This window comes from Macaca fascicularis, chromosome 20, assembly GCF_037993035.2.
Source record: "Macaca fascicularis isolate 582-1 chromosome 20, T2T-MFA8v1.1".
Taxonomy (NCBI): Eukaryota; Metazoa; Chordata; class Mammalia; order Primates; family Cercopithecidae; genus Macaca; species Macaca fascicularis.
The window spans coordinates 71,107,903-71,133,478 of NC_088394.1; the positions used below are offsets into that span (position 1 = coordinate 71,107,903).

General features: G+C 48.0%; 1 protein-coding gene and 1 non-coding gene across 3 annotated transcripts in view; both read right to left on the minus strand.

Moving 5' to 3' along the window:
* Positions 1 to 8,702: 8,702 nt before the first annotated feature.
* Positions 8,703 to 8,814, minus strand: LOC123570781 (U6 spliceosomal RNA). Its single transcript, XR_006695024.1, has one exon. It is a non-coding gene; the product is annotated as a U6 spliceosomal RNA (small nuclear RNA).
* Positions 8,815 to 16,385: 7,571 nt separating this feature from the next.
* CFDP1 (craniofacial development protein 1) overlaps positions 16,386 to 25,576 on the minus strand; it is a 151,820-nt gene continuing 142,629 nt past the window's right edge. For both annotated transcript variants that reach the window (XM_065537740.1, XM_045382217.1), the window contains one exon: positions 16,386 to 16,720. In XM_065537740.1, coding sequence (XP_065393812.1) covers positions 16,630 to 16,720 — 91 coding nt within the window. In that variant the 3' untranslated portion in view covers positions 16,386 to 16,629. The remainder of the gene's footprint in view (positions 16,721 to 25,576) is intronic.

A 25,576-nucleotide genomic window follows, 5' to 3' on the forward strand; every position in this document is an offset into this window, starting at 1 on the left:
TTTGAGACGGAGTCTCACGCTGTTGCCCAGGCTGGAGTGCAGTGGCGCGATCTCGGCTCACTGCAAGCTCCGCCTCCCGGGTTCCCGCCATTCTCCTGCCTCAGCCTCCTGAGTAGCTGGGACTACAGGCGCCCGCCACCACGCCCGGCTAATTTTTTGTATTTTTAGTAGATACGGGGTTTCACTGTGGTCTCCATCTCCTGACCTTGTGATCCGCCCGCCTCGGCCTCCCAAAGTGCTGGGATTACAGGCTTGAGCCACCGCGCCCGGCAACCCTCTCTTTCAAAAAAATAATAATAATGTACTCAAACAATGTTGAGAATGTTTACATAAATGGGGAAATGCTTAGCGCGTAACACTTGGTTAAAACTGCACACACCAGTGCAGGCCGATACGACTGTGATGATGGAAACGTTCTGCACCTGCCTGGTCCCTTATTCCATAGACAATAACCATAGGCTACTAATGAACACATGATGTCTTGGGCTAGCACAACTGCAGAACTGAATTTTACATTTTAACAAATTTAACATTTGAAGAGCTGCATTTGGTTAGTGACTTCTGTATTGAATTGCACAGGTACACTAAATCCCAAGTATGTTATGAAAAGGTGTGGGTGGCTGGGCGTGGTGGCTCATGCCTGTAATTCTAGCACTTCGGGAGGCCAAGGCGGGCAGATCACTTGAGGCCAGGAGTTCAAGACTAGCCTAGGCAACATGGCAAAACCCCATTTCTACAAAAAAATACAAAAACTCGCCACGTGTGGTGGTGCACACCTGTAGTCCCAGCTACTCAGGAGGGTGAGGCAGGAGAGTCGCTTGAGCCAAAGTAGAGGACGCAGTGAGCTGTGATCACAGCACTGCACTGCAGCCCAGGTGACAGACCCCGTCTCAAAAAAAGAAAAGAAAAAGGTATGAAAAACACATGAAACACATAAAAAATGGCTGAAAGAGTATTCCAAAGTGTATACAGTAGTTTTCTCTGTTAGGCAGGTTATAGGAGTTTTAAATTTTCTCTCATTTTCCTGCTTTCAAATTCTTAGACAATGAACAGATTTCTTCTCCATCAGAACAGCAGAGGAATATCAGGAGGAGAAAAAAAGGAGGTAAGAGGAGTGCCAGTGGAACTCAGGTTGGCAGGAAGAGCCCAGCGGGGCTCCCCTGGCTGAGCTGGCAGGAGTGGGAGTGGGGAGAATCCGCCTAGCACAGGGCTTGTTTTGACAGGAGTGTGGTGCGTGGGAGCTGGGTCTTCTCCAAGAGGCAGGGCAACCTAGCGGACACGCTGCAAGCTCGGCTTCGTCGGTGTGAGTGCGCGTGCACGCAGGTCCTACCATCTGTTGCCCATCTGGCAGGAAAGTGTTGTCTCTTCAGCTGTATTTGTTGGGTCTTCAGTGGATTTTGTTGTTTGAATTTCTCACTTGCTTCCTAGCCTGACTTCAGCTGCTTCTCCCAGTTACCAACAACTTTTTCTTACAAAACACTCGAGGCAGTCTCACTGTGTCACCCAGGTTGGAGTGCAGTGGTGGGGCAATCTTGGCTCACTGCAACCTCCACCTCCTAGCTTAAGTGATCCTCCCACCTTAGCCTCCCAAGTAGCTGGGACTACAGGTATGTGCCACCATGCCTGGCTAATTTCTTTTTGAGACAGGGTTTCACTCCTGTCACCCAGGCTGGAGTGCAGTGGTGCGCTCTCGGCTCACTACAACTTCTTCCTCCTGGGCTCAAGCGATCCTTCTGCCTCAGCCTTCTGAGCAACTGGGACTACAAGCACATACAACCACACCTGGCTAATTTTTGTATTTTTAGTAGAGATGGAGTTTCACCATGTTGGCCAGGCTGGTCTTGAACTCCTGACCTCAGGTGATCCACTGGCCTTGGTCTCCCAAAGTGCTGGAATTACAGGCATGAGCCACTGCACCCGACCTAATTTTTGTATTTTTTTGCACAGACAGGGTCTCACTATATTGTTCAGGCTGGTCTCACAACTCCTGGGCTCAAGCGATCAGCCCACTTCCGCCTCCCAAAATGCTGGGATTACAGGCGTGAACCACCATGCCCGGACGCCGACCCCAACAACTTTTAGGAGACTTCAGCCAAGCTTTGGAAAGTAGGAGGAAGTTCCTACAGGTGAGTCTCAGCAGACATCGGGGATGGAACCTAGGCTAGCTTATTCTTTGTGGCTTTGCTGGTGCAGCAGTTTAGGAATTTGAGTTATTTGAAGTGGCAAGGATAAAGAAAGATGTAATTTTCCTAAATACATAGCTGGAGGCCTTTTAATTATTTTACTGCCAAGGAGGTCATAAGCAGTGGTTCTCAAGCTTTGGAGTGCCGAAGAATCACCTGGCCGCTTGTTAGAAGTGGAGATTCCTAGTGTTAAGCCCCAGGGATAATTTAATCAACCCCCTCATTTTAAAGACAGGCCAGGGGAGGCAGAGGGCCAAGCCATGTGCCCAAGGGCACCAGCTGGTCAGCAGTGCCGGGATTAGGATCTGGGCATCTGATGTGGGTGTCTTTCACTAATTGCCTTGCCTCTCAATTTGCCTGTGTCAGTTGTTTGCCTTAAAGGAAGTGTTAGACAAAAAGGGCTCCGAGGTTTTTTCCCACCACCAACCAATTCTCCATCACCAACTGGATGTCCAACAATTCAATTCTGACACTACCCAGAATTAGCATACACCCCACAGGCTAAGGACTTGGTCCTACAAGACTGCCCACACTTCTGACACCAGCTACAAATGGGGTGTCCAGGCTACCCATACTTCTGCCCAGCTGGGTATAAATTTGGAGGTTCCCATGAACCCTTCTTCCTATTGGGCTTTTTTGAGACAGGGTCTTGCTCTATTGCCCAGGCTAAAGTACAGTGGTACAATCTTGGCTCACTGCAACCTCCACCTCCTGGGCTCAAGCAATCCTCCCACCTCAGCCTCCTGAGTAGCTGGGACAACACAGCTACCATGCTCAGCTAATTTTTAAGTTTTTTGCTAGAGACAGGGTCTCACTATATTGCCCAGGCTGGTCTTGAACTCCTAGACTCAAACTGATCCTCCTGCCTTGGCCTCCCAAAGTGTTGGAATTACTGGCATGGGCCACTGAGCCCACACTCCTATCAAGTTTGATAATTTGCTAGAATAACTCAGACTCAGGCAAGTGCTCTACTCACCACTGCCGTTTATTATGCAGGATGAGAATGAACAGCCAGATGAAGTATATAGGTGAGGTCTGGAAGGGTCCTGAGTGTAGTAGCCTCTGTCCCCATAGACTTGGGGGGCAAGGGGGTTTGGGGTTTTTGTGAAGGTTTCATTACCTAGGTATGATAGATTAAATCACTGGTCCGTGGCGATTGAACTCCATCTCTGGCCCCTCTCCCCACCCTAGAGGCTGGGAGGGTAGGGCTGAAAGTCCTGTCCCTCTAATCATGTGGTTGGTTTTCTGGCACCCAGTCCCCATCCTGAAGCTATCTAGGGCTCCCCTATGATAAGCCATGGTCTCTCATTAGCACACAAAAGACAGTAAATTCCAAGGGTTTTAGGAGCTCTGTGCCAGGAATACAAAAGCCAAATAATTAATTAATAGTTAATTGAGACAGGATCTTGCTTTTGCACACCCAGGCTGGAGTGCAATGGCATGATCCCAGCTCACTCCAGCCTTGACCTCCCAGCTGTGATTCCCCTGCCTCAGCCGCCTAAGTAGCTGGAACCACAGGCACGCGACACCACGCCCAGCCAATTTTTTGATTTTTTAGAGATGGGATCTTGGTATGTTGCCCAGGCTGGTCTTGAACCCCTGGGCTAGAATGATCCTCTTGCCTCAGGCTCCCAAAGTGCTGGGATTACAGGGGTGAGTCATATTTTTTTTATTACAACACATGGGGTATTTGCAATTTTTTTTTGGAAAATACCACTGCACAGCAAAGACAAAATAAGCCTTTATAATGATAATGCTTATTCCGGTCGTCTCTAGCTCAGTTGTCTACAGACGGCTCAAGGGCACACGCCGGACCCTGTTGGTACAGGAGCGCTGGGATGTGGGGGGAATGGTGACTGGGAGATGGGCAGGTTTTCCTTCCCATGACTCAGGACCTTGAACTTCAAATTCAAGGAGCCAATAATGGAGCACAATTGCAGAGTGGTAACAAAACTGGGACCCTGCTAGAGACAACCTGACGGGGTGTTCGATACAGGGAGGGCTCAGCCTGCTGCAGACAGCGCCCTTAGGCATCCAGTGAGCTTAAAAAATGTGTTCCATTTGTCAGTTGGGGTGCCTCAAACTCTGGCAGGCCCAGGTTATAATGCAAACGTGTTCAGTGGAAGAAGGCATGAAATCATTCAGAGATGAACAGGGCTGCTCAGTGGGCCTGGGAGAGGAGGGCTCTGCCCAGTAAGACTCCTGCACACCCTCAGGAGATCTGGCCACACCTCCTACTGAGATAAGGCACTCACAGGAGGTTCAAGGCACAGCCTGGGCCTACCGGCCCAGGGACAGCTCAGCATATGGGGCAGTTTGAAGACAGGCAACTCCATAACTTCCGCCAGAAAATACAGACATTGAGTGTAATTCGTTTTGGTGTCTTCACATTTCAAGCTCATTTATCCAGGTCAGGAACCATTTATTTTGCATCTAACAAGTCGAGGCCTGTGCAGCATCCTTCTAACATATGGCCTGTTCATGCCCTGCCTCTGAGCATCTGTCATAGCCATGTTTTGGGAGGAGACTGACTCAGCCAGTTTCGCACTGTCAGCTGGCGGGGCAATCCCACTGTGCAGCTGCTTGAGGAGGGGCACGTGGCCTAGCCCAGCCCCCTTGGCTTCCCCGGCCCCTCAAAACCTGCTTTTTAGAGAAAGAAAGGGGGGCACCTGGCAGGCTACTTGTGAGTCACTCATCTCCTGGGAAATGTTCCAGACGCCACTTGGAGGAGATCACTCTGGAAAGCTCCCTGATGCCCAGCAAGCCCATCACCATGGCAACCTATCCATCCTGAGCTGCTCTTCCCTGGGGCCTCCAAAAAGGAGGCTGACTGGGGTGACGCACGTTTCTCTGAGGTGAGGCTCATCTCTCATCGAAACAAAGCTATCTTGAAATATTTCAGATAAATAGATATAATGAATAATATAAGAAATACCTGTGCCACGGCTGGGCATGGTGTCTTATGCCTGTAATCCCAGCACTTTGGGAGGCCGAGGCGGGTGGATCACTTGAGGTCGGGAGTTTGAGATCAGCCTGACCAACATGGAGAAACCCTGTCTCTACTAAAAATACATAAAATTAGCCGGCCGAGGTAGCGCATATCTGTAACACCAGCTACTCGGAAGGCTGAGGCAGGAGAATTGCTTGAACCCGGGAGGTGGAGGTTGCGGTGAGCTAAGATCGTGCCATTGCATTCCAGCCTAGGCAACAAGAGGGAAACTCCATCTCAAAAAAAAAAAAAAAAAAATCTGTGTCACTACCTCCCAATTTAAGATATAAAACCACAGCTGTAAATAAAGCTCCTTTTTTGTTTGTTTAACAGAGGGTCTGGCTCTGTCGCCCAGGCTGGAGGGCGGTGGTGTGATCTCAGCTCACTGCAACTTCCGCCTCCTGGACTCAAGCCATCCTCCCACCTCAGCCTCCCCAGTAGCAGAGACTACAGGCACACACCACCATGCCTAGCTAATTTTTTTTTGGTATTGTTTTTAGCGATGGAGTTTCGCTGTTACCCAGGCTGGTCTCAAGCTCCTGAGCTTAAGGGATCCTCCTGCCTCAGCCTCCAAAAGTGCTGGAATTACAGGAATGAACCACTGCGCCTGGCCCAGAGCTCCTTTTTTTAGGGGGGGGACAGGGTCTTGCTCTGTTGCCCAGGCTGGAGTACAGTGGCGTGATCTTGGCTCACTGCAACCTCCACCTTCTGGGCTCAAGCCATCCTCCCACTTCACCCTCCTGTACCTGGGACCATAGGTGTGCACCAGCATGCCCAGCTTATTTTTTGTTTCCTACTTTTTTGCAGAGATGGAGTTTCACTATGTTGCCCAGGCTAGTTTTGAACTCCTGAACTCAAGGGATCCTCTTGCCTCGGCCTCCCAAAGTGCTGGGATTACAGGCATGAGCCACACACCTGGCCCAAAGCTCTTTTTTGATCTCTTATCATATGGCCTTCCTTACCCCACAAGAGACTTCCTCTATGCTGAGCTTAAGGTTTATCACTATATATATACATACATGCATGTTCTGACCCACAGAACATAAAACCATTTTAAAGTGTATAGAATTATACATCACAAGGGTGGGCAACCAATACCTTTATATTTGCATGTTTTAAAATCTGTACAACTGGGATTGTACAGCAGGTCTTTCACAATTTGATTTTTACATCAATGCTGCTTACAAGGTTCGTCTGTGTTGATGCACATCGCCGCCAGCTTGTGCGTTTCACTGCCAAATCGTATACCATTGTGTGACTGCTTTACAATTGACCCATTCTCCTGGCAGGCATTGGGCTGTGAAGGTGTTCACAACATGCCACCCCAAAATATGCCACTCTGGCCTATTGACTATTTTGAGTTAAAGGCACCTGTGGCCTGGTGAAGTGGCTCATGCCTGTAGTCCCAGCACTCGGGCTGAGGTGGGAGGATTGCTTGAGTTTGAGACCAGCCTGGCCAACATGGTGAGACCCTGTCATTAAAAAGAACAAAAAAATTATCTGGGCGTGGTGATATGTACCTATAGTCTTAGCTACTCAGGAGGCTGAGTGTGAAGATCACTTGAGCACAGGAAGTTGAGGCTACAGTGACCGATGATTGCACCTCTGCACTCCAGCCTAGGAGACAGAGTAAGAACCTGTCTCTAAGAAAAGGCACCTGAAAAACAGGTGTAAGGACACTCTGACCGTCCTTCTTTTTCTTTAAAAACAGATGAAATTGTCATGTGAAATGAAACCTTTTTTTTTTTTTTTTTTGAGATGGAGTCTCACTCTGTCACCCAGGCTGCAGTGCAGTGGCGTGATCTGGGCTCACTGCAAGCTCCACCTCCCGGGTTCACGCCATTCTCCTGCCTCAGCCTCCCGAGAAGCTGGGACTACAGGTACCCGCCACTACACCCGGCTAATTTTTTGTATTTTTAGAAGGGGTTTCACCGTGTTAGCCAGGATGGTCTCGATCTCCTGACCCTGGGATCTGCCCACCTCGGCCTCCCAAAGTGCTGGGATTACAGGCGTAAGCCACCATGCCCGGCCTATTTTTTTGATATGGAGTGTGTCACTCTATTACTCAGGCTGGAGTGCAGTGGCATAATCTCAGCTCACTGCAACCTCTGCCTCCTGGGTTCAAGCGATTCTCCTGCCTCAGCCTCCCGAGTAGCTGGGATTGCAGGCGTGTGCCACCATGCCAGGCTAATTTTTGTGTTTTTGGTAAATATGGGGTTTCACCATGTTGGCCAGGCTGGTCTCAAACTCCTGACCTCAGGTGATCCGCCTGCCTCAGCCTCCCAAAGTGCTGGGATTATAGGCATGAGCCACATGCCCAGCCAATGTATCCTTCTTTTTTTCTTTTGAGATGGAGTGTTGCTCTGTTGCCCAGGCTGGAGTGCAGTGGCATAATCTCGGCTCACTGCAAGCTCTGCCTCCTGGGTTCACACCGTTCTCCTGCCTCAGCCTCCTGAGTGGCTGGGAATAAAGGCGCCCGCCACCACGCCTGGCTAATTTTTTTGTATTTTTAGTAGAGACAGGGTTTCACCCTGTTAGCCAGGATGGTCTGGATCTCCTGACCTTGTGAACCACCCGCCTCGGCCTCCCAAAGTGCTGGGATTACAGGTGTGAGCCACAGCGCCTGACCCAATGTATCCTTCTTATACCAGAAGGAAAGAGACGCTCTTATCACCGAGGAGGGGAAGTTAAAGGCTGAGAGAAATCTGTACGAACCTTGTTAACAAACCTGTATCTTCCCACTTTTCCAACCAATGTAACTCCCCTAGCTCAGGCCCTTTCACCTTGTCACACTTACTACTCTTTGCCCAACCCAGTATATGAGCTTTCAACTCTTGTTTCTTTGGGTCTTCATGTTTCTTGTGAGGACACCTATGTACATGTAAAATAAATAAATAAATAAATAGAGTAGAAGAAAAATTTTTCCTCCTCTACAGTAGTTGCCAAGTTTTTATAATTATCAATACAGGTTAAGCTTTCAAATCCAAAATGCTCCAAAATATGAAACTTTTTGAGTGCCAACATGATGCTAAAAGGAAATGCTAATTGGAGCATGTTGGATTTCAGATTTTTGGATTTGGGATGCTGGATCAGTCTAATGCAAATATTCCAAAATCCAAAGAAATCTGAAATCGGAGACACTTCCTGTCCCAAGCATTTCAAGTAAGGGATACTTTTTCTTTTTTTAAATAGAACGCTTCATGAATTTGCATGTCATCCTGTATTAGTCCATTTGCACGCTGCTGATAAAGACATACCTGAGACTGGGAAGAAAAAGAAGTTTAATTGGACTTAACATGGCTGGGGAGGCCTGAGAATCATGGCAGGAGGCGAAAGGCACTTCTTACACGGTGGAGGCAAGATAAAATGAGGAAGATGCAAAAGCAGAAACCCCTGATAAATCCAACAGATCTCGTGAGACTTATTCACTACCATGAGAACAGAATGGGGGAAACCGCCGCCATGATTCAAATATCTCCGACCAGGTCCCTCCCATACACATGGGAATTATGGGAGTACAATTCAAGATGAGATTTGATTGGGGACACAGCCAAACCATATCACATCCTTGTGCAGAGGCCATGCTAATGTTCTCTGTATCATTCCATTTTTTTTTAGTATATGTGCTGCCAAAGTGAGCACCAGACGAGGGGTACTTAACCTGTACTCCTGTCTCTTTGTGCACGTGCTGATGCTTCTCCAAGATGTATCTCGGGAGTACAGTTGCTGCATCCGGGGTCAGGTACAACTTCGGATTTATTAGACATTGCCAAAGTGCTCTGTAAAGTGGCACTAATTTATACTCCTGCAAGTTTGGCTGTCTTGGGGAAGGAGGACTCACAGGCACAATTTAATTACAGTAACGTGGATGGTGTATTTCACTTAATAAAGTGTTGTGAGCTAGGCAGAGCAGGATTATTCACCATCCTCAGCAACCTTTCCAAGGTGAGGAATCCAAGACGCAGGGGTGGAGGGATTTAGCTGGATCCTGGAGATAGGAGGGTTAGAGGCAGGATGTCAAGTCATGTGTCTGACCCCACAGCACTCTCCTTATGTTAGTTTCTCTCCCTCCTCCTCCCTAGCACAGCCACCTTGTACCTTATATGAGCACAGACTCAGTCTATGCATCAGCTTTCTGAGACCACAAACAATGAAAGCTGGCTGCATAGCAGGGAGAGAGGCCCAAAGGAGGGGCTCTGTGGTGTGACCCTGCTGGACTTCTCCATCCCAGTTTCCTTGTTGGGGTCAACTTGCTGTGCACGAAGATTGCATCTGGTAGTATTTTTGGACTTAAGTTGCTCTAGGAGGGCATAAACAAAAGCAATAGTAAAAAAGACTTAGCAGACTGGGCGTGGTAGCTCACACCGATTGCTTAAGCTCAGGAGTTGGAGACTAGCCTGGGCAACATGGTGAAACCCCATCTCTACCAAAAATATAAAACTTAGCCAGGCGTGGTGGTGCATGCCTGTAGTACCATCTACTCAAGAGGCTGAGGTGGCGGGATTGCTTAAGCCCAGGGAGGCTTAGGCTGCAGTGAGCTGAGATCGCCCCACTGTACTCCAACCTGGGCAACAGAGCAAGACTCTGTTTCAAAAGAAGAAGTAGCAGAAGAGGCCAAGACGGGAATCTCTAGCTCAGAGAAGGCGGGGCAGGGGAGTGGCACTCAATGTCCCTGAGTTGCTGAACCTCCCACACACCAAGTGGCTGCAGTTATCTGAGCATCTCCTCTCTTCACTCCCTAACCCCAGGTAGTGTCTCAAAGCGAAGAGGGCAACACCCTTCACTCAGAAACGCTCAGCACAGAAACGTGACCATGGAGCAGAGCTTAGACGTGGGTGACACCTGGCCACTAGGCCTGTCTGAAGCAAGGCTGGAGTCCTAGGTAAGGACTTCTCAGCAGCACCCTCTCCTCTGCAGAGAGTGGGTCAGAAGCTGCCCTAGACTGGGCAGTACCAGAGCTGAGGCCAGGGTGCCTCAGCTGAGCTCATCTCAGTGAACTCTTGACACAAAAATTCGGTACCAGCAGGGAGGTGCCATTCTCTTCATCTGCAAGAACCTTCTCAACCTTTGGTTTTTCTCTCTCCTTGAGCTCAGGTCTTTCCTTCCCAACATGGCGCTGGGATCCAGGGGGTGAAGAGAGGCTGTTTAATCTTGCTCCCTCCCACATCCTGCCCCCCAGCCATGCCATGTGTGTGCAGCCCTGGCTGTGTTACCGGATGACCTCAGGAAAGTTTCCTCCTCTGAAAGGGCAGAGGATCTAACAAGATAGCGTGCCAGGAAGCACCTGGCACGCAGGACCAACCGATCATTTGCTGATGAAGCTAAAAGCTTCTGATCCTTCCCAGGAGCCCACCATTCTCAGCCCAATTCCTGTTTGTTCACCTGTGCTTTTTGGTAATTAAAAAAGTCGTTAAGTCTTACCCAATATGCCTGAGCATTTCCAGATCTGGCTAAGGACTGATACCAAAAAGCAGAAGACTGCTCTTGAAAGCCTGTTCTAGGCCCTTTCCACCACCCCGTGTCAGACCGCAGACCACATCACACCACACCACATTAACTACGCCACACCACACACTCCCATCTCGCCACACCAACCACACCGCCTCTGTTCTCCTGCCACGAGGCAGCATGGCACCTGGAAAGCCTGTCACTGGCCTTCCTGGTCCCTGCCCAGATGCCAGAAGCACCATCACTCCACTCCTGCCCGGGAGGTCTCCTGGCCTTTGCAGTGCCAGCCACTCAGTAACCTGCACTGCCCAGTTCTGAAGTCAGGTACCAGCTAAGTGTCTGTCAGGCCTTAGTCCAGCACCTTTTTATGGGCGCTGACAGTGTACAGCTCACTCAGGATTTCCTTCTTAATGTGTCCCCTTTTGCCCCTAGAGACCTTATGCAGAGTTCCTAATTAGAGCACTGCGTTCCTCAGAAAATAGGTGAGCAGAGCACATCAAGAGGCTTATTTTATTTTTGACATTATCCTGTTTTAGGACAGCTTTTTTCAGTAATGAGAAGGTGCCAGATGCCCTGGAAATCTGACACACCCATTTGGGACTTGAAGAGGACAAGAGCAATGCCAGGAAAGTCAACTCCAGGGGAGTCTCTGGACTCCGCAGGACCAGCTAAGGTATCCTTGGACTGTCGTTGTCAGCCATTCACACCACAGCAGGGGACAAGCACTGTGCCTTGCAGAAGGCTGCCAAACACCTCTTAGCACTGACTCACTCTTTCCACTTCCCACTTCCTGCAAACAGTTTCCTTGACAATTTCCAACTCCTGGATAAAGGGACATCACTTCCTTTGGGAGTTAGATAGATGAGTTTTCACTAAATGTGGATGTGAGAGCTAGATAAAATATTAGTCACTTTGGGCAGGATAGTGTCTGTCATGGTTCAAATCAGACTTGTAATTAAAAAAAGGTGTTTTTTTTTTTTTTTTGAGACGGGGTCTTGCTCTGTCGCCCAGGCTGGAGTGCAAGGGCACAATCACAGCTTACTATAGCCTTGAACCCCCGGGCTCAAGTGATCCTCCCACCTCAGTCTCCCAGGTAGCTGGGATCACAGCCACGTACCACTATGTGCAGCTAATTTTCAATTTTTTTTTGTAGAGATAGGGTCTTGCTATATCTATAAGTATATAGCGCCCAGGCTGGTCTCAAACTCCTGGCCTCAAGCAATCTGCCTGCCTCAGCCTCTCAAAGTACTGGGATTACAGGTGTGAGCCACCGTGCCTGGCTGAAAAGGTGATTCTTGATTGAAGGCAAACACACTTTAATCAGTCCCACCCATCAGCCTGGTCTCAGTGGGTCCACTGAGAAAGGCTAGACATTTGCTGAGGAGGCTCAGTCCTTTGAGCATGAGGTAGGAAGAGGGTGGGACAGGTAGCAATGCTGGCAGAGAAGGTAGGTCCACTGAGGGCACAGATGGGCTCAGGCAGCACAGATGACCAACAGGAATACCCAAGAGTGGCCCATCCCCATCTTGGCACCCCCATGGACACCCACCTGCTTGGTCCTCTGCCTGGGTCACTGGCTGGTGCCAAAGGCCTGCTCCATTCTGCAGCCACAGCACCCAGCCCTTGGGGATGGTCAGGCAGGGCTTGAGAAGACTCCTGCCTCCTGGGGCCTGGCTTACACGTACAAGAAACAGCCACCCATTTGCAGATACCCACTGCCAATGCCCAAGGACCCTGTCTTGCTGGCCAGTTCCCCTGTCCCTTGAACTTGATCCACACCAGTAAGGAGTAAAAAGAAGGGGCCAAAGGAAGTCCTTCAGAGTCTGGGAAGATGAGGTAACATAGAATTTGTAAAGCTTGGTTTCCAAGTTGTTAAAACAGGCATAGTTAAGACCAGCCTGGGCAACACAGTGAGCCCCCATCTATACAAAAAATTAAAAAGTTAGCTGGGTGCAGTGGCGTGTACCTGTGGTCCCAGCTGCTTGGGAAGCTGAAGTGAAAGGATCTCCCGAGCCCAAGATGTCGAGGCTACAGTGAACCACGATCATGCCACTGCACTAATTGGGCAACAGAGCAAGACCCTGTCTAAAAAAAAAAAAAAAAAAGAAAGAAAAGAAAAGAAAAAAGAAAAACAGGCACAGGATCTTAGGAGCCAGAGAGGACCTCCTTCCTGGACCAGGGTCCCCTCTACCACACTCATGGCCATTGTGAGACTTGCAGGGTGGGGAGGTGAGCCCTGGGAGGCTGCCCACACTCTCCTAGAACAGCCTGAGCACATCAAAGTCCTTCCTTAGAGCCTCTAACAATCTTTTTTTTTTTCCAGATGGAGTCTCACTTTGTCACCCAGGCTGGAGTGCAGTGGCGCGATCTTGGCTCACTGCAGCCTCCATCTCTCGGGTTCAAGTGATTTTCCTGCCTCAGCCTCCTGAGTTGCTGGGATTACAGGCGTGCAAACCACATCTGGCTAATTTTTGTATTTTTAGTAGAGATGGGGTTTCACCATGTTGGTCAGGCTGGTCTTGAACTCCTGACCTCAGGTGAACCACCCACCTTGGCCTTCCAAAGTATTGGGATTATAGGCGTGAGCCACTGTGCCTGGCCTCCCTGTGACAATTTAAAAAACATGAAAAATTCAATCTATATAGAAGTAGAGAGAATAGTATAATAAATCTAAAATACTCCTCTCTCAGCTTCAATAAACCCCACCCACTCCTCTGGGGACAATTTTATTTATTGAGATGGGGTCTCACTCTGGGACCACCTAATCTAATCTAACCTATCTAGTCTAATCTTATTACCTACGTATCTACCTACCTAGTTACCTATCTGCCTCTCTGTGACCATTTTTTGTTTGTTTGTTTTAGACGGAGTCTTCTTTGTTGCCCCGGCTGAAGTGCAGTGGTGTGACCATGGCTCATTGCAACCTCTCAACCTCCTGGGCTCAACTGATCATCCCACTGCAGCCTCCCGAGTAGCTGAGACTACAGAAATGTGCCAGTGCAACTGGCTAATTTTAAAAAATTTATTTTTTTTAGAGATGAGGTCTCACTATGTTGCCCAGGCTAGTCTCAAACTCCTGGGCTCACGTGATTCTCCAGCCCTGGTCTCCCAAAGTGCTGGGATTATAGGCATGACCCACTGTGCCCAGCCTGGGACAATTTTAAAGAACAAATAGAGAAAAGCCCGTTGGTTTATAACAAAGACTTGGGTGTGCCAGGTACACTGGTTGGCTGACCTACTACATACTCCTAATTACCCCCATCCTTGCCTGTTTTCCATGACACTCACTTTTCCAGCCTTTCCTACAGGTAGAGGTAGTTCAGTGACCCAGCTATGGGCACTGAGACATAAATGAAAGTCTGATATGAACTCTCATTGTAAGATGACACACGTGTACATAATACATACACACAGATGCATATGTATCAGCCAGAGGAAGCAGTTCATTAGTGAGATGAAGTGAGGTCAGTACAGGAGGCTTTTAAAGAGGTTCCATGTAGATCAAGAGAGTGACAGCTGAAGTCAAGGCAAACAGCACAGTTTAAAGTGGCAAAGTGTGAGACTCTGAAGTAGGGATCTACAAATTGGGAAACAGGGCACCTGTAACAGGATTGATGCAAATAGCCATGTATTCCCTGACAGGCAGCCAGAATCTGTCAAAAAAGATTAGACTAGAGGGGCTTTCTAAAAGACTCATGGAAAGGTAATGGGTGATTGTGTGGAAGTCAGATGTGGGCAGCAACCCTGCTGGGAAAAGGGGCACCAGTCAAGAGACAGCAGAAAGGAACCAACATTTCTCCAGAATTGTGACATTAACTGAACACAGGTACAGATGGAGAAACCTGTGTGGGGGCTGGATCCTGAACAAGACAGGCAGGGCCCAAGCACACAGCTATGACTTTCACTGACACACCTGACTTCTCTCTTCATGGCTTGGAGCAAAACAGGAATAGCAAACCCACCTGTAAGAAGAACCCAGCAGGCTTTGCAGCTTTTGTCTTAATCCCTTAGGCTTCACAGGTGTTAACACTGGCTAAAAAGAAAAACCCTAACTTACCACGAACTCAGCACCATTCATTCTATTGGATTCCAGATCATTTTTCAAACAGGGAGAGCGCCAGCTCACGTGTTGCTGAGATACTGGCTGCTAAGATGAAGAACTTTGTGAAACGCAATGGAAGAGGGACTCAGAACTCCAGAGAAAAGTTAGGGAAACAGTTGCCAAATGGTGGTGAATGACGGATGATAAGCCAGAGAGTACCATATGGGAGGACGTTCACATCAAATCTTGGCTGCTACCTCCTGAAGGTCTGGATGTCCTCTCATCAAAATACTGGCAGCTCTTAGGTTATTCTTTTTTTGTTTTTGAGACAGGGTCTCACTCCCTTTGCCCAGGTCGGAGCGAAATGGCATGATCTTGGCTAACTGCAGCCTCAACTTCCAGGGCTTAAGTGATCCTCCCACCTTAGTTGCCTGAGTAGCTGGGACACAGGCACGCACCACCATGCCTGGCTAATTTCTTTTTGTATTTTTGGTGGAGACTGGGTTTCATCTTGTTGCCCAGGCGGATCCTGAACTCCTGAGCTCAAGCAATCCACCTGCCTCAGCCTCCCAAAGTGCTGGGATTACAGGTATGAGCCACCTCGCCCACCTTCCTCTGTTATTCTTATGTCCCATTTGGGACCATAACTAAGACCTCTCAGGCTGCCTGTTGTGACGCTGGCCTGAAATGCTCTATAATCACTTAGAATTATTTATCAGAGGGGATGTGAATAGACACTGTGTTCAAATTTAACTTGTCAACTACCTTTCTGAGTAATAAGATCCATAGCCCATAACCATCTACTGTTGACAGTCGGGTCTTTGCTGCTATGAATTCTCACCACATTAGAGGCCTAGAGTGGGAGACCTGCCATAAACTAGCACTCATACCCGCCGGGTGTGTTGTTAGCTTACGCCACCCGTTGGAGGTACTGGTGTTATTCATGCCATTTGCAGACCAGAAAATGGAGGCACAGAAAAATGACCTGTGGTCAGGGCCACAGAGCTGGTCCAGCAAGAAATGGAATGCAGTCTTAGGGATCCTGTCATCACTCAAACCTGTCATGTTACTCGAGTAACACACGTGCACATGCAGGCACACACACCAGGAGCAGGTTGTGGGGTTTCCTGCTTTATTAATATGAATGCTCTCTATCACCCTTTCCCTCTTCACTGAAGATTTGTTACTCTCCTCCCTGCTGTTCTGCAAAGAATGTCTGACTCTAAGCAGGAAGTCTGGAATTTACATTTTCTTATGAGTATAAAAAAGAAAATCCTTCAGAATATTCTCCGACAAACTAAAAACTAATGAACTATTGAAGTGGGAGCGTATCTGAATTTAACTTTTCTTTGGGAAAAGGAAAAAGGCTGAAGGGAAAAAACAGCTAATTCAGCAATACCATATCCTTCTTTTCAGCCTTACATGCCATCAGTAGGAATCCATTCAGGAGACAGACAGATCAGGAGAGAAGCCCGAGTGGAAATGAGAACAAGCTGCAAAGGGGCCTGGCATTCCAGTCACTCTAGTGAGCCACCTCCTCTAGCTCTTCGGGACAAGGCTGGCTGCAGAAAGAGCCTCTTGGTCCCAGAAAATTCACACCCGGGTTGGTCAGCTCTCTTCACCATGCCTGGCAAGACCTCTGCCAACCTGGACAGACCTGGAATGTGCTGTCTTGAACTGGGTGGGACTTTGCAGCAGAATAAAAGGAAGGTGAGTGAGGTCGTCATCTTCATCATCCTCTCACAGGACCAACTTTTATTTTATTTATTCATTTAAGGACAAATTTTTAAAAGTAAAGTGAATGAAACCATTTGTGATTAAGATACATAGACAGAACTTCAATGTAGAAAAAAAAAAAAGACCTTGCTGGGAAACAGATGATGAGAAACACTGGAAAACATTTCACAGACGCACAAAAAGCTCACATTGTAAACAGGATTAAGCTGCTCTTGATTTTGTCCGTAACATCAAGGTTTCATTTTGCTCAGCCTGAGATCTCGCTCAATTTCAAACTGCCTGTGATCCACTCGGTCGAGGAAGGCTTTCCGTTCAATGTACCTAGAAGAAGATGAAAACAGTGTTTGTCAGTAGAATCCAGTAGGAGAAACTCCTTCTCTGCATGGTCCCGTGCCCCAGGGATAAACTAAGTTACAGTAAATGGTGCCGAGAGTGACCACCCATGACTCTTCCAGTACAATCCAAACCACTCACATTTGGTCTAAACAAGGATGGTGAAAATAAAAGGAAGGCAACAGCTTATCAAAGGGAAAGTATATCAGAGGCTGGGTGGCAGGAAGATGCTGCAATTTTCTAACAGGACTTTAAGGTAAGAAGAAAGAATACAGGTTTACACAAGCATGGGTTCAAGTCCTAGCTCTAGCTCACTTATTAGCTGGGCAAAGGAATGAACATCTTTGAGCCTCACTTTTCTATACAGCAGCATGGTGATGCTGTATTTCTTGGCTTTAGTGGTGTGTTGAATTGGTGGGTAAGAGAAAGCTATGCCTCTTGCGTACATACATCAAAACGTGAAAAGGGGGCATGTGGTAATGAAAGAAAGAAGACAGTAAAAATGACCTCACAGGGCTGCTGTGAAGATGAAGTGAGCTGAGGTTCATAAACTGCACACTTCAGAAGCGATTTAACTGCTCTGAGCTCTTTTCTTCCCCCCTCACCCTTTTCTCCTCTCCGTGGTATCCCCTCCACCCTGTTTGGATCTAGGTTGCTTCTGCTAAGATGACAGGAGAACTCTTTCCCTAAATTCCTCTAAGAGAATGAGGTTAAGGGCCTCTGTGGCCTGTAGTCCACATACAGGATCCCCTTGAAAGGTGGACACTCTGCTCCCGAATCTGGTTGGGTTCAGCAAACTTTCCCTCTGTCCTCCAGGCAGGACGGGAAAGCAGCAAGGGCTGAAGCACAGGCGTGCTTGCTGGGAGCGAGGCTGGCTGCTTAATGAGACACAGCTGCATCTTAATGCACCTCCTCGCCATAAAGTGTGCTGCGATTTGCCTGGGGGGAGGAGATCTCTGCCGCTAATTAATCTATCGAGAGAGCAAAAATTGCCATCGAAAATGGGAGACATAATTGAATCTCTGCACTAATTTTTCTTTTGTTGCACTGTGGAAAATGTGCATCTGTCATTACAAAGTCATTACATTTATAGTGAGAATGCTACTGGGTTCAGGAACCTGTGTTCCCCTGCTGAGTCCAGGGCCTTGCTTTCCCTCCTGGCGGCATCCTGGGAAGTACTATCCATCATCCGACCTCATTTCCAGCTAGGCCTGACTACTTTGACCCTTCTGGAGGGCTGGCCAGAAATGTACAGGCTCTGAGGCCAGAGGGCTGGAGGTTTGAGTCCTGTCATTTGCTGTCTGTGTGACTCTGGACAAGTCACTTAACCTTGCTAGTTCTGTTTCCTAATTTGTAATAATGATGATAAATAATGGCTAGTCGACTCCATTCTGAAGGACTGTTGTGTGGATTAAATAAAATAGTGTCTACATCACACTGGGCACAGAAAAGATGCTCAATAAAATGGTAGGTAATGTTGTCACCATGGTTTTAGGAAGCCAGCTTCCAACAGGCTCCTGACGATAGTAGATGGCCCAAGTCTGGACTTATGGTTTCAGCAGTGAGTAACCAAAATACCTGGTCTGGCTCAGATATTAAGCTGCTGTGTCAAAACCATCCATGAGGCCAGAATGGCTGGAAACACAATGACAGGGCCTGCTCTTAGGTTTGATAAAAGCCCCTGGGGTCAGGGTTGTCAGATTCAACAAATAAAAATACAGGCTGCCTGGTTGAATTCGAACTTCAGAGTCCCTGGCAGTCAGGGAAGCTGCAGACAGTGTGGACCCCTTTAGATAAAAAGAGAAAAAGAGGAGACAGGTAGGGAAGTGTAGACATCTAACAACAAACTCACTTCCCACCTCCCACTAAGAGACCTGTGATTCTCAAGTGGGGGCTGCTAACCAAAATGGCCTGAGAGGCCATTTTGAGGTTCACATTTTGAGGTTCACTACAACTGGTCATCTTTCCACCCCAGCCCCACCAGCCCCAGGGAGGCTCACTACCATGGGGACCAGGATTTTGACAGCACTGAACTTTAACTGTCCCTTGGAAGTGCCAGCAGAAAAAAGAGAGGTGAGCCTCAGCATGAGATCTTGCTGTGCTGTTGTTGGCCCAGGGGTGTAAGAGGAATTTAGGGTATGTTTCAAGAGCCATCTTCCAGTGCTACCTGTCTGGGAGATCAGGTGGAGGAAAGGAGTAAGTATGTGGCTTTAAGCATTTGGGGTCTTTCTTCCTGACTTTATTTTTTTGAGACAGGGTCTTGCTTTGTTGCTCAGGCTGGAATGCAGTAGTGCAAACACAGTTCACTGCAGCCTTGACCTCTCAGGCTCAAACAATCCTCCTGCTTCGGCCTCTCAGGTAGCTGGGACCACAGGCACATACCACCTGGCTAATTTTACTTTATTTTATTTTATTTTATTTTTTTTTGAGATGGAGTCTCGCTCTGTCACCCAGGCTGGAGCGCAGTGGCCGGATCTCAGCTCACTGCAAGCTCCGCCTCCCGAGTTGACGCCATTCTCCTGCCTCAGCCTCCCGAGTAGCTGGGACTACAGGCGCCTGCCTCCTCGCCCAGCTAGTTTTTTGTATTTTTTAGTAGAGACGGGGTTTCACCGTGTAGGCCAGGATGGTCTCGATCTCCTGAGCTCGTGATCTGCCCGTCTCGGCCTCCCAAATGCTTGGATTACAGGCTTGAGCCACCGCGCCCGGCCAAGGCTAATTTTAAATCTTTTGTAGAGATAGGGTTCTCTCCATGTTGCCCATGCTGGTCTCGAACTCCTGGGCTCAATCGATCCTCCCACCTTGGCCTCCCAAGTGCTAGGATTACAGGTGAGAGCCATCGGGCCCAGCCCTGACTTTCCTGAAAATCAGAAGTGACACTTAAATAAGGATGCTAACTGGGTATGAATAAAGGTCCTGCACGTTCCCAGAAGCTGTGTTGGGTCCAGCTAACCTTGACACTATCAAGAGTGAAGCCCAGGTTGGGTGCTAAACAGGCAGGTGCAGTCGGAGTTCAGGTTTAGGGAGGCCTCAGGCAGCAATGAGGGGCACATGTGCAGGATGCAACTGAATTCTCAAGGGCAACCCAGACAAAGGCCATCAAGTCAGGTCTGGCAACTATCCCCCGATTCACAGCTATCTGCAGCTGCTAACAGGATGCCTGTGACGGCCTTGGTTTACTGCCAAGAGCTGACCATGAACAAAACTCTTGATATACTCTCCCACTGCCAAGAGACAGAAAAGGTGCTAAGGATGACAGTAACTCTGACATTTAGTTTTTGTGTGACTTTGGGCAAGATACTTATTTTTCTGTGCCTTTTTTTTCCTTCTCTGTAAAACAGGAATAACAATTACAATAACCCTCTGGCAATACAATGAAACTGTGAGAAGTGCTTTGTATACAATAAAACAAAAAAATAGACATGGGATTTGTCACGGGCTTGGGGTTCTTGCTTCCCGTTTCTTCTTCTTCTTCTTCTTTTTTTTTTTTTTTTTTGGCATTTTTAGTAGAGATGGGGTTTTGCCATGTTGGTCAGGCTGGTCTTCAACTCCTGGCCTCAAGTGATCTGCCCGCCTCAGCCTCCCGAAGTGCTGGGACTACAGGCGTGAGTCATTCTGCCCGGTCTTGCTTCACATTTCTTCTGACTTGACTTTACCTCTACAGACCCTCAAAACCCAGGGCAACTGGAACAGAGACCGAGAGACTAAATGTTCCCAAAAGAGGAAGGGCTCATTAGGAAGGCCACCTCCTCAAAGGTGGCCACTGAGACTCAGGACGTTTTCATGCACTTTAAGTGGGTCGTGGCCCCAGAACAGACCCACCTGAGGACAAGTGCAATGGGAATCATGGCTCTTGCTCTTCATGTGTCCAGGTGCTTTTCTGGCCTGTGAGCAGCCCTTTTGGGGGCCCAGCATGACTCAGCCCAGTCCACAGGGAAGCCCAGTGGTGGGGGGTGCATCATCCCTTTCTGCTCCCATTGCCTTCTGTGGCCCAATTAAGAGGCTCTTCACTTTCTTTAATAAAATATGCTAAGAACCTAAGGGATTTTCTAGTTTTTCCTTTTAGAACCAGGTTAGGCACAAAAGGCTCTGACATCTTTTGAATCTTTCAACCCAAATTATTTATCTGCCACCAATTTCCCTGAGATCTAGGCCAATGAAGAGGGAGGGAGAAATGGAAGAGGACAAGAGAAGGGTAGAAAATGCTACTAGCGAACATGTCAGTACAAGGTGAGCATCCCAAATCCAAAAATCCGAAATCTGAATTCCTCCAAAATCAGAAACTTTAAAGCACTAACAAGACACAAGTGGAAAATTCTACACCTGACGCCTTTGCTTTCTGATGGTTCAATGTACACAAGCTTTGTTTCAAGCACACAATTATTTAAAATACTGCATAAAATTACCTCCAGGCTTTGTGTATAAAGTACATATAAAACAAATGAATTCTGTGTTTAGACTTGGGTCCCGTCCCCAAGATTGCTGATGATGTAAAAGCAAATATTACAAAATTGAAAAAGGTATGAAATCCAAAACACTTCCAGTCCTAAGCATTTCAGATAAGGGATATTCAACCTGTATCTGGGCACCCACACTGCAGGAGGACAAAGGGCCTCTGAGGGTGGTAAGGTCCAAGAGAGTGCTGATCAGATGTAGTCACCCTGGCTGAAGTCCCTGAGATGCTTCCTGCACTGCTGGTCAGGAAAAGGGAGAGCACAGGGAAGCGGAGGGAAACCTGAGGCAGTCACTAAGGACACACTAAGGCTGCATTACCATCACGCTGCCCAAAGCTAGCATTCTGTTCCCCAAGTGAGTATTCAAGGCAGCACAGACACAGGACAAAAAGTGGGTAAACGCATTTTCCAACACCACAAAGCAATGGGCTATGGAAGCACGCCGAGGCTAGAATAAAGCTCTGGGAATGATGTACAGAGATACAGACTTTGCTATCCTGAGAAATGCAATTGAAAGAAGCAGTTTGCCCAACAGTACATCTCCCCCCTTCCGGAGGATTTAACTTGCAAACATCTCAAGGGTTAGACTGGAAGGGCGGTGATTCTAATTAAGTTTCTTCTCCACTGCCTTCTTCCCCTATCACCTCCAGGTTGTGCTGGTTCTGAAAGAGTAACTCTGAGGGGTCATGAAAATAGGTTTTTTTGGAGAAAGAAAATTATTTTCTCCAGTCCCTCCTTCATGCCTCTCCAACTCACAAAAACACCTGGTCTCCAATCGTAACTTCAATCGATTGGTCAGACAGCAGCAGCTGGCATTAGCCAGTATTTCTCTTCTCTGTGCATTGATTCCTCCCCCTAAGTCAGTCGGCCCCTGCCTTAGCACTGCTAGATGCCAAGCTGCTGCTGCTGATCACAACCAAGATACCTGTGTAATGGGTTACAGGACTGCAGGGCTGACTCTGATCCTGGAATGCTGTACTGGGCCCTGGGAGTCTGGAGCTCAGAGGAAAAGCAGCAGTTCTTTGCCGGACAGATGACTGTCTCCAGTACAGGGACTTCAACCATCTCTGCTGACTGAAATGACGCCTGGATGGAAACATCATTCTGATGTATTATGCTCTTCTTTTCTGGGCGGTTAATTCTAATCCTACTAGACTGCCAAACAAAAGCCATGACTATTTGCTAGCTAGTGGGATGGGTGTTTAGACACTGCCATGGTGCAGCACCTGCTCTGGGCTGGTAACAGAATAGGGAACAAGATGTTGCCCTCAGGGGCTTACCATAGATGAACAAAACATGACAACATGCATCAGATGATAGTAAATGTCACGGAGAAAACCAAACAGGGTAATGTGACTGAGGGTTCCTTGGGTTGGGGTTACTCTAGAATGCCACCCGTGTAGAGCCCTGGATGACAAACCAGAGCCTCCCGGGGGAGGAGCACTACATAGAGACAGTGAGGATGGCCTGCAGCGAGCTAGGGGAGAAGAGGACAGAGGTAGGCAGGGGACAGCTGGGAGAGGGCCTGGCTAACACTGATTTGAAGGGCTACCGGGGGGCGTTCCGCAGGGAAGAGATGAAAAATGGTATTTTTAAATGACTGCTTCTGCTGCTGGGTGGAGAATGGATGAAAGGGTACAGAGGTAGAAGCAGGGAGCGGAGGAGATGTCTGCGGCCTGTACTGGGGTGGCGGTAGTGGGGCTGCACGAATATAAATGAGCTGAAGTATTTTGTGATGAAACCATCAACTGGAATTGTGGGACGTTGGTGGAAAGACAGGAAATCAAGGATGAAGCCCAAGTTTTTCTTTTTTTTTTTTGAGACGGAGTTTCGCTCTTGTTGCCCAGGCTGGAGTGCAATGGCATGATCTCGGCTCATTGCCACCTCTGCGTCCTGGGTTCAAGCAATTCTCCAGCCTCAGCCACCCGAGTAGCTGGGATTATAGGTGCCCACCACCATGCCCGGTGGCATGAAATACAAAAAAAAATAATTTTTGTATTTCAGTAGAGACGGGGTTTCACCATGTTGGCCAGGATGGTCTCAAACTCCTGACCTCAGGTGATCTGCCTGCCTCGGCCTCCCAAAGTGTTGGGATTACAGGCGTGAGCCACCATGCTCAACCCCAAGTTTTTCTTTTAACAGTAGGGTACACAGTGATGTGCCATTTTCTAAGAATTCTGAGGAGTGAGGGTTCTGTTTATGGAGGGAAAGCAAGTATTTGGTTTTGAAAGTTAAGTTTGATGTGTCTTGGACAACCAGAAGGAGATGTCAACTAACAGCTGAAATGTAAGTCCGGACCTTAGTGGAATGGTCAGAGCAGGGGATACTTTTTTTTTTTTGAGTCTTCTGTTAAGAATGGTAGCTGCAACTTGCAACTTGTGAGCTTTCCTGGGGAGGAAGAGATGGCTGCCCAGGGCCCAGCCCTGGGACTTTCCAAGTTTAAAGGCCCAGGGAAGGAAGAAAAGCCAGCCAGGGAGTCTGGGCGGAGATGCCACCAAGCTCTGCTTCCCACCACTGTGGTAAATATTCCTGAAGAGTTGGCAGGAACACATCAAGAAGAAACTTAAAGGAATAAAGCATCTAGTTTTCCAGTAAGGCCCGAGGTATGGTGGGGTCAGTAATGGCAGGTGGGAGAAAGAAAAGTGAGCACAGGACTCATGGAAAAGGGAGAGGACTCCTATTGAAAAACATGCCCGGCCTTTCCTCTACTTATATAATTCCCACAATAATCATGAGAGGTATATTAAAATGTTTCTACTTTACAGATGAAGAAAATGGGGCTGGTACCCATGGTATGGGAAGACCCAATATTTGAATTGCTTATTGTAAAACATACATACAGAAGAGTGCAAGAACTGGGCAAGGGCAATGAATCATTATAAAACAAGTGCTCGCGTGGCTCTGACTTGGTTAGAAGTAGAAGGCTGGAGCCCCGAGGAGGTGCCTGTATAATTCTTCCCCAAAAACCTGCAGCTCACTCAGGTGACAGCCTGCCCAGAGCCTGTGTCTGTGTGTTCATTTCCTTGCTTTAAGTTTCTTTTTTCTCAACATTAGAGTTTCGTTGTGTCTTTTTTTTTTTTTTTTGTAAAGAGACAGGACCTTTCTCTGTTGTCCAGGCTGGAGTGCTGTGAGTAGCTGGGACTACGGGTGCATGTCACTGCACCTGTCTTATGCCTCTAGAATTTTGAACCTGTGGTCTTGTGATTCTCAACCTTGGCTGTGCATGAGAATTACCTGAGAAATAAAATTTAAAGATGCAGATATTTGTGACCTACCTGTTCTAGACTCTTGATTCAGCAGCTCTGTACAGAGGTGGTCACCTGAACTTTGGAAAATGTCACCAGAGGATTCTCATGCTCAGCCAAGGTGAGGAACAGAGCTCCAGTCCCTTCACTGGCCTAGGGGCTGGGCTCCCTTAAACCATCTGCGGGAGCCAGAAAAGGAGAGTGAGTGGAGGTATGGGGCTGGGCACTCAAGAAAGCAGATGAGAAGGGCTGAGGCAGAGCACAGAGCCAGTAGATCTGCACTGAAAACACAGTCACATCTGTGGAATCTGGCTGGGTGAATGAGGGGAGAAGCCTCAAACAAAGGAGGGAAAAGCAGAGCATAAAGGAGAACAGTATTAGTTAGTTGTTCCCTAACCCAATTGTGTGACTTTCCCCTCCTGAAAAGTTCTCACTAGGCAGATGTTATTTTTAATCTTGTCTTCTCTTCTAGTCTACATTTTGTTAACTCTTCCTATCTTTAACAGCACCACTCCTTACCTTTTTTTAATTGAAAATTTTTATTTTTTGGGACAGAGTCTCACGCTTTCACCCAGGCTGGAGTGCACTGGTGCGATTAGAGCTCACTGCAGCCTCGATCTTCTGGAGGTGAGCGATCCTCACACCTCAGCCTCCCAAGTAACTGGGACTACAGGTGTGCACCATGCCCAACTAATGTTTTGGATTTTTAGTAGAGGCGAGGTCTTGCTATGTTGCCTAGGCTTGTCCTGAGCTCAAGCAATCCTCCTGCCTTGGACTCCCAATGTGCTGGGATTGCAGGAGTGAACCACTGCTCCCAGCACTCCTTACTTTTCTAAGACCGCTATTAACTCAAGCAGAGTCAACACTGTCCAACTCAAATAATCAATATTCAGAAAAGCAATAATGTGTAGCACACACTGATAGTTCCTCTGCTGTCTCAGATCACCGTGCAAGAGTGGAGAACAGGACGGAGCTGCAAGTTACTAGAGCTGAATCTGAATGGAGAGGTTTGGGGTGCATGTCAGAGCTGCCACTCGTGAAGAAACAACACTGCACTTTATGCGGAGCCTTCCCCTGATCACTCTGGCTCCTTCTCCCTGTCCTGTAGCATTCCAGCTTAGACTGACCTAGAAGTCTGCTAGTTAAAC